Genomic DNA, 19,532 nt, shown 5'->3' with positions numbered 1-19,532 from the left:
TAAATTTTATTACATTCTTAATTTCTTACAATACCAGATATAAAACGGGAAAAAAGCATCACGGCATTCATTTCATTTTAATTTTTTATCATACCAGAAAAGAAAATATATTGAGATAATTCATATCTCCAATTTCCTGATCCAAAACACATTATTAGACTACTAGGTGTTAAATTTCTTTTCGTTTTTCACTTCTACATTTTACTACATATTTTCCCTTTTTCTAAAAAAATCATGAATGTAAAGCTAACCGAACTTGCTGGTATAAGGGCCTATATATAATCCAGAAATTTGTGTGACTGCGGCATTTATGTAACTTTGGCTATTACTTTCATATTTTATTTTTTGGTGGATCAGTAAAGTGTAAAATTTTAGATGACGAGTACAATAAGAGCAATCAATTATTCCGGTCGTTGCGTTTTCCATGATGAAGCATAAAGGTGTTTTTAGCTGTCCACACATGGCCAGAAACTTCCTTCGGGAAAGTCCAAAAATAAAAAATGTCTGACTAAAGAAGGATGTAAGTATAACATAAAAGTACTGAATTAGCATATATATATATATATATATACACACAAATACAATGTTAAATCCCAGTTTACAATCAACGCCGGCCTTTTCATTCATACTAAGAAAAAGTTGCATAAACTTCAATCAACAAATGGGCTATTATACATTTCCTGCATTTCATACTAGTAGAAGGGGCAACCCAATCCAAAGGAATTTAACAAAAGAATAATGAGAACGTAGATACCATTTTCATATTATATATAGAACTCTCAAGATAAAAAAAGAGAAATTAAGCTAATCACAGAATAAACCACCGTGAGATATCTCTAATAATAATTAATGAATCAGAAAGAATATCCAACTACCTTCGCAAATAAGCCAGCCATAATCATGGCCCACATTTATGCTGCCTCACTTCAGACTTGGAGAATACGCTGCCGGTAGCACTAAGCCTCTGGATAATATTCCCAATGCCTTGCAGGACGGCCCCATCCTGATGTAGGTCTTGCTCAACAATTCACATAAATTACCTGCTTCGCAACGTTGCACTAAACACCAGCAGAACCAGACAATTAACAGATTGCATCTCCCATTCCCAGCACATCATAGTTTTCCATTCCATTAACTGGTTCTCAAGGTTGTTAAAGTTTCTTAGGTAGATCATATGCCTTTTTCAGAAACTTGGAAGCTGATTCATCATTTCTATAGCATAAAACACGTAACAATGTGTTTGGTTCTGACGGATTCCACTGTCCTGAAGTGGGAGGTAATGGAAGTTTAGACCTGGCGGAGGATTTATATGTCTCCATGGTCAACCGTCTAAACTGCTCAATGATGGTCTCTGTGTCAGTTCTGAAAAGGGGAAGGACAGACCTCGCAGTTGTTGAAAACTTATCTATTAATTCAGAAGGCAAGCCATCCCCATTAGCCCAAAACAATTCCTTGAGAAATTTGAAATCATCCTCTATGATCTGAGAGTCCTTACGGGTAAAAGCACGTGAGGGACCTCCAGCAAGCAATACAAGCAAGAACCCATCAAATGAAGCTCTCATTATTTCAGTAACAATTCGTGTGCGAATTCTTTCATGAACAGTATCTGAAATGAACATTAACTTCCGCTCAAGTTCCTGAAGATATGGCTCAATTCTTGAAGATGATGGATCCCCAACATACAAACCATCCAACAAAACATGGCTTAGATCATAGAAGACAACTCTATACGCTGCAGTCTCACAGAGTTGCTGAATTCCTTCAAGACACGCTGCTGGAGATAGTTCAAACTTCTTTGCTAATCCATTTGAAAAATCTTCCACGTGAGCAGATTCAGAGTTCCGTAGAAGGGTAATTATTCTTTTTTCCAGAACATCAAATTCACCCATGATCCATTGCAAAGTATTTATGCGAACACAGAGTTGTGGTATTCCAGAAGAGCTATCCCCATTTGTTGCAACCTGAGGGTTTCTCTTCTGAGGATTTGGAGATTTATCTTTTTTCTTCCCAAAGCCCTGAAACTTTGAACCGATAGTGCACCTAGTCAACGCTGGCATTGTTGGAAGAAATGTGTTTCGTGATCCTGAATATTAAAACAAAGAATAGTTACTAAAGATGCCAAATATCAGAGCTCAAGTGCTCAACTATAAAATTTCAACATCATTTACCACAGCCAGATTTTGCTTTGATGACATAATACTGAAGGCATTTGTCAAGGCCATTCATCACTTCAGGAAGCATTGCAGGATGCATGGGAATTGGAAGCTGAAAGAAAGCATCCAAAGTCTCATTTATAATTCGCAAAACATCAACAGCAGATGGAGCATATCCTTCCTGATTTGCTTGAGGACTCCAAACCTAGGATTGGATAACACAGTAAACTAAGTCAGTTCATGATATGGGCCTTCAATTAATTCAGATAACCAGAAAACATGAAAATTAATCACGTGCATAAATGAACATGCTATCTCTAATCAATTAATAGAATTTCATCATGCAAAGAAATACACAGCATACAAATGTTCAGAAATGAATTTATGATGTTTGATCTGTAAAATCGTGAGTCTAAAGGTGTGTTTGGACAAACAACTTAACTAAGTGCTTATCCAACAAGTTCCTATCACATGATAGCTTTTGCTATATATTTGACAATAAAAACATCAAAATAAGCTAAAGTGCTTATTTTGATAATCTTTACCAAGGAGCTTATAGCTCTCTTCAAAGAATTTCTAGGAGTCATAAATTCTTTTCAAAGACTCAAATAATCTCCATAAAAGTTCTTCCAAACCCCTCCTAATTTGTATCAAAATGCTCATCCGCAACAATTGTTATGGGTAATGGTGTCAATGAAAATCATCAACTGGTAACAAAAGAAAAGATAATGGATGCAAACCTCTTGCTGCAGATTTCTGTCGACCCACTCCTTTAGTCTGTCTATTCTAGTTTTAATCCATATTTTCACAAGATTAGCAATTGCCCCTTCAGCCTCATAAGGAGGCATCTCACGGATAATTGCTTTACCACCATCGTCGCTTTCCACTGAATCCTCCACTGCTATCTGCACAAGGTCTTTCTCCAACTGATCGGCAGCTCTCAATACTTGAACAGCATCAGGTGTCAATTCTGTGATACCTGATATGAACTGCTTTAATTCGTTTCCATAGCATGAGTGAAGGGTGGCCACAGCAAGACCTGCTGCCAAAGGATGCCACCTCTTAAGTATTGGGCTGAAGACTTGTTTTTCATTGATTGCAAGGCTACCTACATCCTTTGCAAGGATGGCAAGGACAGGGAGAGCATTTGGCTGATTTTTGGATGCTCTCCTGCTGGAGTCTGCCTTCTCCATTATCTATGCAGCAGAAAAACAAGCAAGTTTCAGCATATGCATCCATTAAAAACAGAGAGGCTGATAGATGAAGAATTTAACATGAATACTAAAGGCATAAATGTAATTGACGATCAAAATCTATTAACACAACAAAACTATCCATTAGACCGCATATGGATATCCAAACCTTTGTTCCCTATAGACCTTGTACAATATGTTGCCTAGTTTTCCCACTTGCAATCACCTGGAATTGCAGTTTGCATACCAATATAATTTCACAATGATTTTATAATAAGTAAAAAATGTACAGACGTTATATTGTCATACGCGACAAACTAGTGATTTAAAGAGTTATTTTAACCCCCGCCCCCGCCCCCAATCTCCCTCTTCAAGCACTATTGCAACCCGAGGAGATAATAAACCTCAAGTCATTAACCTTTTACTAAATGGAAAAACCAACGGGTGACAGATGAACTTGCCTGGGCAAAAGCAGTGCGTAGTGATGACCTGATGTAGGTTTCAATTCTTTCGCGTGCCACATTGACTTCATTTCTTCTCCTCCGGCGATACTCATTGGATATATCCTCAACCAAAATCTTAGCTGCTGCTACCCCTAAAGAGACTATGCCCTGCATGGTTTCAACATTTCCCCGGTCAAAAGTTTCATGATATGCAAGGAGCCTTTTCTCAGCCCACCCCATTATTGAAGTCAACGTAGAACTCAAAACTTTGGAATATTCTGCATCTTTTGTTGTCTTTGCATCTTTTGCAACTTCTGCCAGTTGTCCATCAGCAGCAGATAGCAGTTCCAAATCCACCTGGCCAGTCACAACGAACCGGTGAAACAAAACCCAAGTGAAACAAAGATTATGCAATGTCTGATTTAACCCAAGGATACCCCAGGTCTTCTTGATTTGTTCCATCAGCTCATCAAATTCCTCAATAATAGACGATTCATCATTAGCATCAAAGCATGATTGCAAAAGCATTTCATAAAGCCGCAGATTCAGAGGAATCCCATCTGCCCAGTGACATGAATCAGCATATGATCCATCATACGATCTATTTGCAAGAGACATGACAGCACTACGAAGAACCTGCATAGACTCAGTATTCTTCCCGGTTTCGATAGGTTTATCCAATGCAGCATGAATAATCTGCCGCAGACGCTGTGCCGCAGAATTCGACTTATCCAAGGGCATTTGTGGATGCAAAATCAAACCAGCCTCTAGAACCTTCAAGGTTCTTTTCTGCCACTCAACATACTCTTGCTGATCAGTAAAATCCGAAGCCTTGAGTTGCTGCAGCAACTCAAGCGGAACCACCACAGACTCAATCCTTCTTCCAACCTACAACAAACAAACACTCAATTAAGCTTCAATGACACAATATTGATTCATATATCGAGCAATTCAACACACTCAACAATTAAGAACAGTTAACTAGCACTTCGTGAATATCATTATTCGAGAACGTGTTAGTTATATTTGGATCAAAGTAACAATCAAGCGAAAAATATGAGAGAATCCAATTACAGATCAAAGGATTTTGAACTCTCGGCGACCGCAATTTCTCGCAATATCAATGATTGCGCTCAAACCTCGATAGTGACCGCAATTTAAAACCTCAGTGATAACCGATAAGCAAGTAAAATTGAACCAGATCAACCATCACTTGTCACATGCATTGCAGGACGCGCGAAAAACGTGAAGAGTGCATTAAACGAATAGTGTTATGACCTGGCCAGCGGAAATCCTGAGAAGAGCGCGTCTCACGCGCGAATCCATGGCTTCGGAAACCCTCATCTGGTTCCGCATGAGTTCTCCGACGGTTAACGGCCGCCTCTGCTTTCCCTGGCCCGAACCGGAAGCCGAACCGGAGCCAGGGCTCTTTCTGGACCCCGAACCAGGCGATTTCAAGCCGAAGGCCTTCTTAACCTTGCTGGCGGCGGTGGAGGTGATGGATCGCTGGAGTGCCGGCGAGTTCGGCGAGTTCTGGCCGGGTGAATTGGCGGAGGAGTGGTTGGCGACGGAACTGAGAGGCTTGCCGGAGGAGGTGCGGCAGGCGGCAACGAAGATCTCGAAGGCTGTTAGAGAGAGGTCGGAATCGGAGAGTGTGGCAGCGAGTTGGCCGAGCGGAGAGGGGAGGTCGTCGGCGGAAGAAAGAGCGGAAGGTTTTGGAGGCATTATTGTTGGCGGCGGTGGCGGCGTGTCTCTCTTGGAATGGCCCAGTGAGAGGTCCCTGAAGAGATGAGCCATTGCGTGAACAGAGAGAAAGAAAAGAAAGAGGAAGAGAAGAGAAGAGAAGAGAAGAGGTGAGAGAGTCAAGACTATGGACTACATACATACACGGTAAAACTCCCGTTCAGATCAGATAGCGACACACACTCTTTCTCCTCTTTCTCTTTTTACTTTTCTTCTATTCTTTTTTTATTCATGCCTTCTAAATCAATTCACTCTTCTTCCTCTTTTCACAACTTTCATATTCACATTATATTTTTATCTCTCTCTTTCTTCATACTTTCGCCCACTCTTCTTCGACAAATCATATCAGTTTTTTCTTTTCTCTTTATTCTTCATTCAATTTCTTTTATGCCAAATCCTTCTCTCCATTCATAATTTAATTTTTTGCTCTCTCTCAAAATTAAATTCTACAGGTATGTCAAGGACCAAGTTTACTACAATAAATTTCTCATTTAGTGTAAATGTCTTTTTTCCCCAAAAATTTACTAATTTTCTTAGTATTTTAGCTCATTAATATTGAGAAAATTTATATCCTCAACTAGTTTAGTTATTGACTAAAAATTTTACATTATTTCAATAATTTTGGTGTTTTATTAACTTTTTATAATAATTAATTGTAGTGCAATTAAGAAAATCAATCGTAAATTGTAGTTGATCATGAGCAATTTGGAATTTTGATTAAATTGATTATTAATGAGTAGAAATTGAAATTTTATGTATTTGAGAATTTATATTAATTTTAAACTAGTTTATGAGGATGTGTATTATATTACATAATATATATAATTTTACACCAATAGTTTAGGTTCATTTAATTATTTTCCTTTTTTAATTGAAATACACTATGTCTTCTTCTTCGTATTATTTGAATTGTTCATCCGTGTAACATGCTGTGTTTGCGAACTGACGCAGTTACTGAAAATTGAAGAGTTGTATAAAGATTGGGTCAAATTTGAATACGATAGGAAGTGAGAATATTAATAAGTGGTTGAAGCAAGTAAAAGTATAAATATATATTTGAATATGAGACGTTGCTTAGAGAAAAATAAAAGTTGAATGTCAAACTCTACATACGTAATTGGATCTCAATATTGTTTTTTTAGACTTTAAATATTTTTAAGTTTGAAATTTTTTTGAATATTAAAACTACAATATAGAATGAGTAGAATAGTAATAAATTCATAGAATTAGTTTACATCTATTATTTTATTTTTTCTTTTATTTTCTTTATAATTAAGTTTATAATTAGCAAGTAATTATTTGAGTGTAGAAAAGAAAATTTGTTTTATCTTTTATGCAACATGTATCAAAAACATGCATGGTTTATTGAAAATGAACACTTTTGTTTTTTCTCAATTAATATTAATCAGCCTAAAAAAATGATATCACAAGTACTATATATGAATGTCTTTGTCAATTTTAATAAATAGATAATGAATTATGCGGGAAGATAGGGAAAATATATATCAACCGACAAAATAATATAATAAAAGAAAACGATTTTTATAAAATTATTTGAGGGATGTTATACTTCCTACTCAAAATATCCCATAAATCCAATCAATTTTTTTTTTCTAAAAAATAATTCATCAGAATTTATATACTTAAAAATATTAATAAATGTGTATACGTTATTAAAAATCCTAATTAATTACTACCGGATTCTATGGTTATTTTTAGAATATTACTCTAATTTAATATAAATATATTTATTTATATATAAAAAAAACTTTAAAATTGTCATCTAATACACAGTCTTTAATGCATTCTCCTCAAATAATTTTTTTTTATAATATAAAAAACTTTGTTTAAAATAATAAAGGTTAATTTCTATATACAGAAAAAAAAAATCAGAAACAATCAAATATAATTACATAACGATTTATTATTGGACGCATTGTAATTTTTATTTTAATTAAATTTAAAAATAATCATTATTGAAAAAATAATAAATAAGGGAAATATTTTTAAATAATTTTAATATATTATTAATGTAAATACTTGTATATTTTTTCAAAAAATGTAAAAATAGACTATTTATGTAAAATAATTTTATAGTGTCATTAAAAAAAGTTGTAACTTTCACAACATATATTCGAAGTTATATATGATAATGTAACACTTATGACAATGCCACTATTATATTAACACATATATGTTAACATGTCTTTGACTACACTTTTTTTTACTTTTTCATATCATTAGAAGAAGAAAATTTTAAGTCTTTTATATATATATATATATATATATATATATATATATATATATATATTACACAACACATTGACAATCATTGCTGAATGCTATATCATTTTTTATTAGTATTGAGTATTAATAATAAACACAATTTATAAACTATTATACCTCAAAAACCTCTTCGTGAAATGAAATTTGGGAAAACAAAATGCACTATTATGATACCTAAACTTATGTATTATGTAGTATATAGTCTATCTTTTTTTTCTTCTTCCTAAAATAAAAGCTGAAAAGACATTTTTGGATAAAAATTATTGAAAATAACAATAGTTTATTTTAAAATAACAATTTTAAAAAATTAATAGAAGAAACTTTTGAAGTCTTGCTTAATTATTTATTTATTTTTCATTTCAATCTAATCTAAACCATTAAAATGATTTCCTTTTTCAATATACTCATGAGCTTCAATCTTCTCTAAATTAATCCATTCAAACATAGGTTAACCATATTTTTTTCCCTTAATCACAAGATTCACATAAAAGCCTTATTCAATATTATCTAAATCAACCACTTGTTAATCTCATATCTTATATAGTTGCATTTTATATTGTGAGTGTACATTAAATTTTAAAATATGTTAAATTATTGATTTTTATTCAATTTATGATAAATTGCTTATCATGCATATATATAACACATTGCATGCATCTGTTTCTTTTCTTTTTTATAAAAATTTTCATGATAGGCATCATTATGCATGACATTTCAACTAAGCTGACACTTCAAGTAACAACAATCATCTCACATGAAAAAAATAGTATTATTAAAAAAAAATGAAAAAAAATACAAAAATATAGGAGACTATACCAAAATTCATATATTAAAAAAACAATACAAAGATAGATTATATTCATAAATAATTCTAAAAACATATTAAATGGAAATCTATTATACAAAAAAAAATGTTTCTTTATGAATAAATCTTAAATTAGTCAACTTATTAACACACATTCCAACTTTTATCGTGTATATATATAACACATATTATGCATGCATCTATTTAATAATAATAATAATAATAATTTTAATTTATTCCTTAAAAAATGTAATAAATTGTGAAATGTATAAAGAGTGATACATAACCTTAACAAAAGAAGTAAACTTTCGGTATTCACCAAAAAAGAAGAAATCAACTTCCATTGATATCATCAACCACTCATGTTTATATCTAAGGTAGTTTATTCCAAATATGTTAAGAAGATCACAATGAGAGCCACTTCATCTTCTTCTTTTTTTAATCAATGCAAACTTTATTCTTAAAGAGTTTGTTGGCTGTCGGTTGTAGCATTGGTAAAGTTAATGGTGGTAAAAGAAATGCATTAAATAAGAAAGTTGATAGTTGGTAAGTCATTGTTTAACCCATAAATAAACTGGATTAAAGTCAATTATATATAATTGAGAGTGAAAAACCTTTGAATGCTATGGTTGGTATAAGAAAAAATAATCTCCATTAAGATTCTTAAATGTATAGAAGGTTGTCCTTACTTAATATTGAAAAAATGAATAAAATAAATGGCACCTATGACATACAATGAAAACATTATGCACACAAATTGAATAAAGTTTAAGTTTTTTTTTCATTATTTAATGTAAATTAAACTTTCATGAATTCAATTTATATAACAATTTGTGATTCAATAAAAGTATATATACTATTAGTATTCTTGCAACGATTTCACAATCAAACTTAAAGTAGTAAAAATAAACTACATATACATGATCATATTATACATAGGAAAAGGAAAGATACCAAATTATACTAATGTAGTTTTAACTAAATGTTATATGGTCGATTATATTTATAAAAAAGTGGATTTTATTTGTTTAAATGTTAACATATAGTTATTCATGTTAAATTTGATTAAAATTGAACAATAATAACAATATAATTTAATGATTTATATTTTAATATTTTGAGAAATATAGATTACATTCATTTTATTAATATAAATGAGACATCAAATAATTATATATAGATATAAAGTTTTTTATTTATAATTTATGGAAAATGAAATTAAGAAATTAATTTGAGTGTAACTCATTATTACAAAATTAAATTGCAAGCTAAAGTTTTTCTTAACTTATATACTATAAATTAATCTTATTTTTAGTAAATATGAGATCTTGAATACACTCTCTCACACTTAAACGTGAATATATTATATGTGAAACTAAATATTTATAAGTAATTCATTAAATTCAACAAATCTCGCTAGAGTATACTCGAATACTATCTTAGTAAGTATATTTATGTTTATCTCAGCCTCAAAGTCACATAACTTACACAATCACAACAACACACAATATAAGCTCCGGAAAAATGATTGAGATATACATTTTTCTTTAGTTCAAATATATAAATATCATTTCTTGCATTTAGAAGGGTCACTTAGGATCACACCACACTCAATTCAAAACTTTCAAAAAAAACTATATTGAATACTTTTAAGTGAGATTAATACTTAACTTATATTTAAGGTAAATAATTTCTTTGATACATTTATGACCCAATACTTACTATACTCATGTCGAACTAGATTACTACCTAGATAAATTCTCACACAATTATACAAAATTATAACGGATGAAAAATCTTGAAAAATAATTTTAGGAAGTCAAAATAATATATTTTTATATATATTATTATTATCACTAAACTAAAGAATATTTCACATACTTAAAGGAATGTCTTTTGTTTCTTCAAATTTTTTGAACTCGTCAATAATTGAATTAGAATTATTTTTTTTAGGAACTTAATTGCCAAAAGAAAAATATATGATAAATTAGTCATAGTTAAAAATTGAAATAAAAACACTTAAATTAATTAGAGTGTCAGAACTTTGAAAAAGGAAAACATAATATGACTATTCAAATTCTTATATTTCAAATATTCCGCGTAGATATAAAAAGAGTTTACACGAAAAATAATAAAAACTCGTGTATATGAAATATTATACTATTAAACTAGTATTTTATTGTTAAGAGAGAATTTTCTTTTTAAAATTATAACGAAACATATGATAAATCACTTAAAAAAATATTAAATAAAAATTAATTTTAAAGACAACAAATAATTAATTATTATATGGATTAAGTTAAATATTATTTTATAAATTAAAAAATTATTAATATTTAAAATAATTTTTATTATTAATAAAAAAAATTATAAAATAACTTTTAAATTGATATCTAATATTAATTATTAAGATTTTAAATATTAAATATTTTAAATTTAAATTCTAAATTCTAAATTAGTATGTACAGTGAATTTAATTCTGTTAAGATCTAAAGTGAACTTAATATATATACAAACCTGGAAAGTATAGTATCTGTACATAATTATTAAAAAATCACATGGTGTTGTATTATCATCATATCTAATAAAGGATATCAATTAAAATTTTGGAATTCATTTAAAACAAATCGAGCATAAGTATATAGTTTTACTGTTAAGGCATTATTCATGTGAATTTAGTTTATAGAGGCAATTTTATTATTCATTTAATGCAATGGATGTTTTTAGATAGGTGAGATTGACACGAACACGGATACGGATATACGTATATTTAAAAGATAGGAAATGAAACACGAATCTATATATTATATAATTATGAATTATATAAATTGATAATAAATATATATGTGTATAAGTATGTTTCAGATTTTTTTGAAAGCAGAAGATGTTTTTCATGACTAGTTTAAAAAAAAAATCTTACTTTTATAATCGTAATAAAAATTTATACAAATAAATTTGAGTTTTTAGAAAATTATTATATTTATCCTTTTTAAAATTGTGTTATAACCATGCTAGAATTGTTAGAAATTCAATAAATATTTTTTGAATTGAACATTTCATCGATATGTATCCTACGAGTGTCGACAGCGATACGTGTGTCCGACACGGACACACCATCTAAGAGAAGTGTCCGAGCTTTATAGATTTTTAGGAATAAATTAGTCATCGATATTTTTTTAGAAATTATTTTGACATGTATTTTAAAAACTAAATATGTGCTAAAAATAATTAAAATAGGATTTATTTGATTATATGTTTTTCTTAAATGGTTGGGATTGCGGTGTTTTTGGTGTGGAATAGTAGTGGCAAGAACGCGTAAAAGAAGTGGAAAGTCTAAACGAACCATTATTCCATTATCAGCCAGCTGTTGCCTTCATCCTTTTCCTTCCCTATTCTTAACATTTATCAACTTTTTTAACTTTTATTTTCATTATTATTACTATAATTATTGTTGCTGTTACAGTTCATAGCTTCAACATCAGCATACACACGATGTGCCAAGTCCAACAACAATATGAATCATGGCTTTATTGATTGCCAATTATTCTGATTTTAACATTTAGTTTTTTTTTCCCATTAAATATCATTATATCATGTCCTTTTAAACATAAATTTTCTTTATCATTTATTAAATGTTAATAATCTCAACACAATTTTTTTTTTTAAAAAAAAAACAAATTAAGTAGGGTAAGACCCGTTATTTAATAAAGTCACATTTGAAATAAACAAGTTTATAAGTATAATATAAACCGTCACTTTCTACTCTTTTATCTCACTAAACTCAATTTCTCTTAACTTTATATAAGTTTAAATAGGTGTGAATATATTTCATAGTGTGAAGTGTTGGATGTATAAATTGTATAGTTGTTTTTGTGGAATTTCGTTCTTTATCATGATATTGTCAAGCAATGAAGTATCCTTCAACTGTATTTAGTAATGTGTGTATAATTATATTTATTATTTATTACTCCACAACAAACAAATGGATGTTTAATAAATAAAATATATTATTCAAATCATAAGGTGTATAACTCAAATTTATAAGAGATTCAGACAAATTTATTCTCTATAATATGACATTGAAGTGGTGTACCTTATATTTATAAAACTTGTTTTGGGAGAGACAATGAGTACATTATCAATAAAATTATCAAATTATTGTAATTAATTTTAAAGATCAAAATAATTAATTGTTATTAGATTAAATTAAAGATATTTTAGAGAGTAAAAATAATATTAGTATTTAAATTAGTTTTTATTATTAATAAAAATTTATAAAATAGTTCTTAAACTAATATATAATATTAGCTATTAAGATTTTAACTACTAATATTTTAGATTCTAAATTAGTCTCTAAAAGACTAATTGAGACTAATTTAAAATCTAAAATATTAATGGTTAAAACCTTGATAGTTAATTTAGATACTAATTTAAAAACTATTTTATAAATTTTTATTAATAATAGAAAACACTTTAAATACAAATCATTTTTTAATTTTTAAAATAATATCTAATTTAATTAATATAATAACTAATTATTTTTTGTCTTTAATTTTTAGTTACTATTAATGAATTTTTCTGTAGTAACTTAAACATTACAAGAACTCCAAAGTGATGGGTATTCAGAACAAATATGAGCATTTGAACGATGAAGAAATAAAATTAATTATGCTTTTTAGAGTTTATTATTAGAAAAATATTAAATAAAATTTAATTTTATAAAAAAAATAATTAGTTGTTATATTAACTAAATTAGATATTATTTTAAAAACTAAAAAAATTATTGGTATCTAAATAGTTTATATTATTGATAAAATTTTTTAAATTAATATCTAATTAACTATCAAGTTTTAACTACTAAATCTATAATTTAAATAATTAGTAACTGATTAAATATTAATTTAAAAATTATTTATTAATAATAAAAATTAATTTATATATTAATAATTTTTAATTTTTACAATAATATAATTATTATTTTTTTCTAAAATTAATTTTTATTTAATAATTTTTTTGTAACATTATATTACAACGATAAAATATTTATTAATAATAAGAAGCTCAAATAATAACTAACACAGATATGATGTTGATGTTTATATGTAATATTAATTGTAGATTTATGTAATATATATATATATATATATATTGTGATACACGTGTGATATATTGCTTCATAAAAATATATGCATGTAGTGTAGTTAAATAAAAATGTGATGATAAACTTTTGTTATGTTAATAATTAATCAAGTTTAAATACAATATATATTCTGAAAAGCATTCGATCTGACAAATAGAATTTTTTTCTTGCAATATGATGTAATATACATTATTATATTTATAAACTATTATATTATTTCGAAATGAAATGTTACAAGAAGTCACTAATAAAAGGATAAATTCAATTTTTTAAATACATTTTTTATTATTAATCTTGATGTATAAATTTAAATTACACTTGGTTGAAAATAAATTATTAGGTGCAAACAATTTACTATCAAAATGTTTTAGGTGTTTGAGTAGTCAATTTTAATTTTATAAAAGGTTTATTGATATACAGTAATAAAAATGAAGCATTAGTGGATCGCATTACTAAAGGGAATTGAGGATGTGGAATCAACTAATTAAATTCAGTCTGTGATAGTTATGGATACGTACAGGGGGTAGAACACTGTACTACCAAAATTCTATAAAAAAAAACATAATCCACAGTACATATACAGTAGATCAATTTAAAGAAAACATTCAGAGACATAGTAGAAAAACACATTGGGTTTGTTTTAAATAATAGAATTTATCTGAAAAATTATTCTGGTAACATAAATATTAGGTGTCTATGTTCTACATTAATGATAATGTGTATTCATTTTCTATAATGAAAATGAATACATACTTACAAACAGATAATTTAATTCAAATAAAATTTTGATTTGTAATGGTAAGTAATGGTATACTTTATTTTTAAAATTTTAATTATTATTTGAATTTTTTTTTTCAATTACAGTAAGTGTGATTTGAATGTTGATAAAAGCTTTAACCATTACATCAGTCAAGTTTTGTTGTCATGTTATGATTATTATTATAATATGACTATCAATATTAATATAATTAATAAAATAAAAATTAATAACATTATTCATATATTTAATATCATTATTATTATTAATATTATTACATATTATTAATATTGTTAAATATTATTAATATTGTTAAATATTATTAATATTGTTAAATGTTATTAAATATTTTTAATATTATTAAATATTATTAATTTTGTTATATTACTAATATAATTAATAATATTATTATTATTATTAATATTATTAATTTAATACTAATTTTATTATTTAAATTATTATATTAATATTATTAATTTTATAATATTAATAATATGTATAAATTAGTTATTATTATTTATGAATATTAATTATGATTTTATAATTCTTCATATTATATTAATATTTTTAATATTATGTATATAATTATTATGATAATAGTTGGTAGGTAATAGAGATCCGTGGGTGATAGTTCGTAGGTAATAGAGATCCGTGAGTGATAGTTCGTAGGTAATAAAAATTCATGGGTAATAGTTGGTATGTAATAGAGATCCGTAGGTAAAAGTTGATAGATAATAAGATCCGTAGGTAATAGTTGGTAGGTAATGCTGAATTTACCTACAAATTCAGAATCTGTGAGTAATGTCCGTATGTAATGTTCTCCGTAGGTAATATTCATAGATAATGCTGAATTTACCTACGGACTCAAATCCGTGAATAAAAATCCGTAGATAATACTGATTTTTTTTTGTAGTAATAGACCGACCGCTCGATAGCAAGGAAGAAAACGAAGTTTTCGATGATTCTCTAGGTCTCATCTCTCTAACATGATATAATTACATTATATTATATCTTGTTATAAATATATATATGTTAAACAATAATTTTTGTTAAGATAATCAAGTAGATTAATGCAATTCGCAGTTAAAATACGATTAAACATAATTCTTATTGGGTATAGTAAATTAAAATCCGAAGTAATATGTTGTCTGCATTTGAAGAAGAAACAAGGAAGGAAAGTAACAGGTTAGAAGTTACAAGCATTGACAACGTGTGAAGGAAGAAAAACACGTACTGTATATAGAGACAACCAAGCATCACATGGTATTTTCCAAAACTACTATGAGAACGAAAGACAATAACACTAAAAATATTTGAAACATCACGAGATGTCCATAAAAGGTTCTGTTTTAATTCCGCGAACACGTGGCTGGTTGGATTGAACCTAATTTCATGCGGCATTCATGTTTGTTAACTATTCTGATGTTTACTCCTTAATTTGTCTGTGTAGGAATTTCTGAGATAAACATTGAACAGCATGGTATAGGTGGTGATGGTTATGATGATTGTGAATGGAAGCAGATGAATATGTTATTAATATTGCATAACTGACATGAAATCTTGTTGGCCTTTTTTAACCACTGCATCATTGTTTGCTTCAATCATGCCAACCACCAGCTGCCAATCAACTTAAACACATTTATAAATATTAATAATGTTTTGCTGTATTCCCCACCCTGGACCATCTTATCAATATCAACTCTTTTATTTGCTCATAACTATGTAATAGACAAACCACATATGGTTAAAGTTATTGTTTAGACAAAGTTTAGACCAGTTAAATACTCAAATATTTATTAGTTTAAGTTGAGTTTAATTTTTTGTTACAAATTGTCTAATCATAAAATATTTGCATTATAATCAAATTAAACTCATACTTACTTCTATTGTCTTATTAAGAAAACAAATTACTATGAATTGGACTAAACTACCCATTTGAAATATTTTGGCACTTGTTTATACTATGAGTTATAATTTTTTAAGATTATATTTTCCTTTCACGTATTCTTCTGTATTCTCAAATCTTTGGATCTTTGGATTTTTCTAGTTTTATGATTATGAATGATTAAGACTGACCCGACAAGATTCAAATATTGTAATTGTATTATGAAAAATGTTTATTGAATATTATTTGCTAATTAATCGTGTTGCTAAATTATGTTTGTTCTTTAAGATAAGATGAACATCTAATACTCTTCAAGTTATTTTATTTTTGCAATTCCTTTCCAAATAAAAGTTACTCACCACAAAAAATTCAAGAGATCAAAGATTAAAAAGCACATTTCAAGACTTTTGGAAAACGTCAAGTGGAGAGGAAAGTTTATTTTTTTCACCGAGAAAATGTATTCCTTTGAGAAAGTTCTTTTTTTCAATAGAATTGTAGTCACTTTGTATTTATTTTTTTAAAGATTTGGTCTTTGATTGAATAAAGAAATAAGAGCAAGGTGATTTATGGAAAGAAGTTTGACAAGACAAAAATGATCTTTGTTGTGAATTAAGATTTTAAGGGACAAATTAAGAATTGAGGGTTTGCTTTTGTTTATATATTGTTGTTATTGCATTTTTCTTTGACTTTGATGGTTTGACATTTTTAATATGCTTGTTTTAAATACAAGCTTGATTACCTATTTAAATTGTTGTATTTTGGATTTTTGTTGTATTTTTGCGTAGTCTTTACATTAAGCTTCTATTTACATTTTGTATTATCTTGAACTTTTTTTATTTGTAATTGTTTTTCAAACATCTTTACCCTATTTTAAATACAAGCTTAGGAGTTTATTTATATTGTTGTTCTTGCAACTTTTTTTTTTACTTCTGCTATAATATTTACATTAAGCTTTTATACATAGTTATAGGTTTTATATTATTCTGAGTATGATAAAGAAGTTAAATATGATCAAATGTATCAATGGTAAGTGGAAGACTTTGAAATTTGGTGTTACAATATTTGTAATTCGTGGAATTTTTAGAATTGAGATTCTAATAAAAACAATGAGATGATTGTATTGAATACTAAGGTATAAAAATGTAGTATTTTTAGTTTTATTTGATATATGGTTAATTAAAACTAAACTATTTATAAATAACACATATATACCTTTAATTATGTATAATTTGTTGGTTTACGATATACTTGTTGATATAAAAAAGATTTATCTTTATAAAAGGATAAAATAGTAGAGTTAAATTAGTATTGTACAAATTCAAAATCTTCAACCATTAAGAACAATACGGTATGTGATGACCCTACATATGGTATAAAAGCTCAAGAGATTGACAATATGCCTACAAAAGTGATGAGAATAAAAAAATAAAGTCTTTAATGGAAGAAAAAAGCTTGAAGAAAATATTGTAAGAAGAGAAGCCAAAGAAAATAAAAATATAAAAAATTAAAAGAAATTCTCTTATAAAAAGAAACATAAACTAGTCATTTTTAGAAGAAGCTTATTCTGTGGTAGAATAAGAACAAGGAAGTATGACAACATCTTATCCAGTCGACACATTCCACATCCACCCGAAACCAACCAAGGATGTCCCCGATTACTTTTACTGACAATGATTTCACTGATCCAACACAGGACGATCCCATGATAATCATAGTGCAAATAAACAAATTTGTAATCACTAAGGTCCTAGTGGATCAAGGTTGCTCGGTAGATATATTTTACTGGAACACTTTTAAGAAGACGAGGATCCCTAAAACAGAAATCCAGTCGTATGACGAACAAATTGTCGGATTCTCAGACGAATGAGTGGACACCAGATGATTCATTGACCTATACACTATATTAAGGGAAAAGGTCGGTTCGAGCAAAACCATAAAGACTAGGTATTTATTGGTTAATGCAAATACCTCTTATAACATACTGCTTGGATGGTCGTCCATAAATCGCCTTAAGGCGATAATCTCCACCCTTCACCTAGCTATGAAATTTCCATCAATGACTCGAGATATCGTCACGATCCATGTAGATCATAAAGTTGCTCGCGAATGTTACATCGCAAGTCTTAAAGTCGAACCTACCCGACGATTATATAAAGCATCGCTATGTGGCCGGTCTTGTGAAAGAGAGAGACGGTCGACCGAAACGCGGTCTCGTGATAAAAGATCGATATAGCATATGGTTGCACTAGTCGATTTAGACCTCCGAATCGATGAAGCCCATATAGAGTTAGGCGAGGACCTTTGTCCCCTGCCTCTTCGAGATGGCGATCACAAGACACACATTGGAACCCCTAAAGGGCCGCCCACGAGTTAGGGTGCAGTTGGGTCAGAGCAACATTGAGGATCCTAAGGACCCCCATAATAAAATCATTGAAAGGTAGAGTAATATGCAAGTTTGAAAAAAAGGTATTATACACAAAAAAGAAATCTTGGAGTGCATTTTCCCGACCATGACAGACTCGATCGGTGTGACCACAAATATCATCCATCACGACATCCAAAGGACAATCAGGTTTTATAAAAGCAATCTTAAATAAAAATTTATCTAAACCATTGGAATCCCTGAAACTAGTAGGGATACTTAAAACACAGGAGTCGACCCACTCTTAACTCGGACCTTCAGACGTCCGATTGACTGAATGGTTCGAACCACTCACTTCCCTCGCACTACCAGATGCAGTGCGAGTGACCTTAGAAGACTCAACATTAATAACATTATTAGAGCTACCATAATAGGAAAAAGACATCACTAACCTGAATAACGTAAGAAGAACGAAAGAAAGCGGGAAGACTCGGCACTCAGAGCTCACAGTATACTATTTGAAAGTAGGGAAAGCGTAAACCCTACTTCCTTCAAATGTCACCCTATTTATAGAAAACTAAGCATGAGAGAGATTATTGCGTCTTTGTTCAGAGCCGTTAGATCTACCCCCATCCAATGGTTAACATTAGTCGAAATATGAAACGACACCACATCTCATCCATTCAGGATATCTGATTGAAACCCATTCAAGCGGTGTTTTTTTTCTTAAAAAGCAAATGTCACATCCCTGCCAAACATTTAATG

The 19,532-nt window shown here is 28.9% G+C and overlaps 1 protein-coding gene across 1 annotated transcript; it reads right to left on the bottom strand.

Moving 5' to 3' along the window:
• Positions 1–597: 597 nt before the first annotated feature.
• LOC137822900 (protein unc-13 homolog) lies at positions 598–5,772 on the bottom strand. The gene is made up of 5 exons (XM_068627923.1): positions 5,068–5,772; positions 3,808–4,677; positions 2,894–3,349; positions 2,169–2,358; positions 598–2,083 (listed from the first exon to the last, which is right to left on the bottom strand). The coding sequence occupies exons 1-5, from the start codon at positions 5,584–5,586 to the stop codon at positions 1,152–1,154; spliced, it is 2,967 nt and encodes a 988-aa protein (XP_068484024.1). The 5' UTR covers positions 5,587–5,772; the 3' UTR covers positions 598–1,151.
• Positions 5,773–19,532: the final 13,760 nt, after the last annotated feature.

The sequence above is a fragment of the Phaseolus vulgaris genome, chromosome 9 (genome assembly GCF_000499845.2).
Source record: "Phaseolus vulgaris cultivar G19833 chromosome 9, P. vulgaris v2.0, whole genome shotgun sequence".
NCBI classification, from domain to species: domain Eukaryota; kingdom Viridiplantae; phylum Streptophyta; class Magnoliopsida; order Fabales; family Fabaceae; genus Phaseolus; species Phaseolus vulgaris.
Note: the sequence above shows the minus strand (reverse complement) of the source record. Positions and strands in the feature narration are given on the sequence as shown.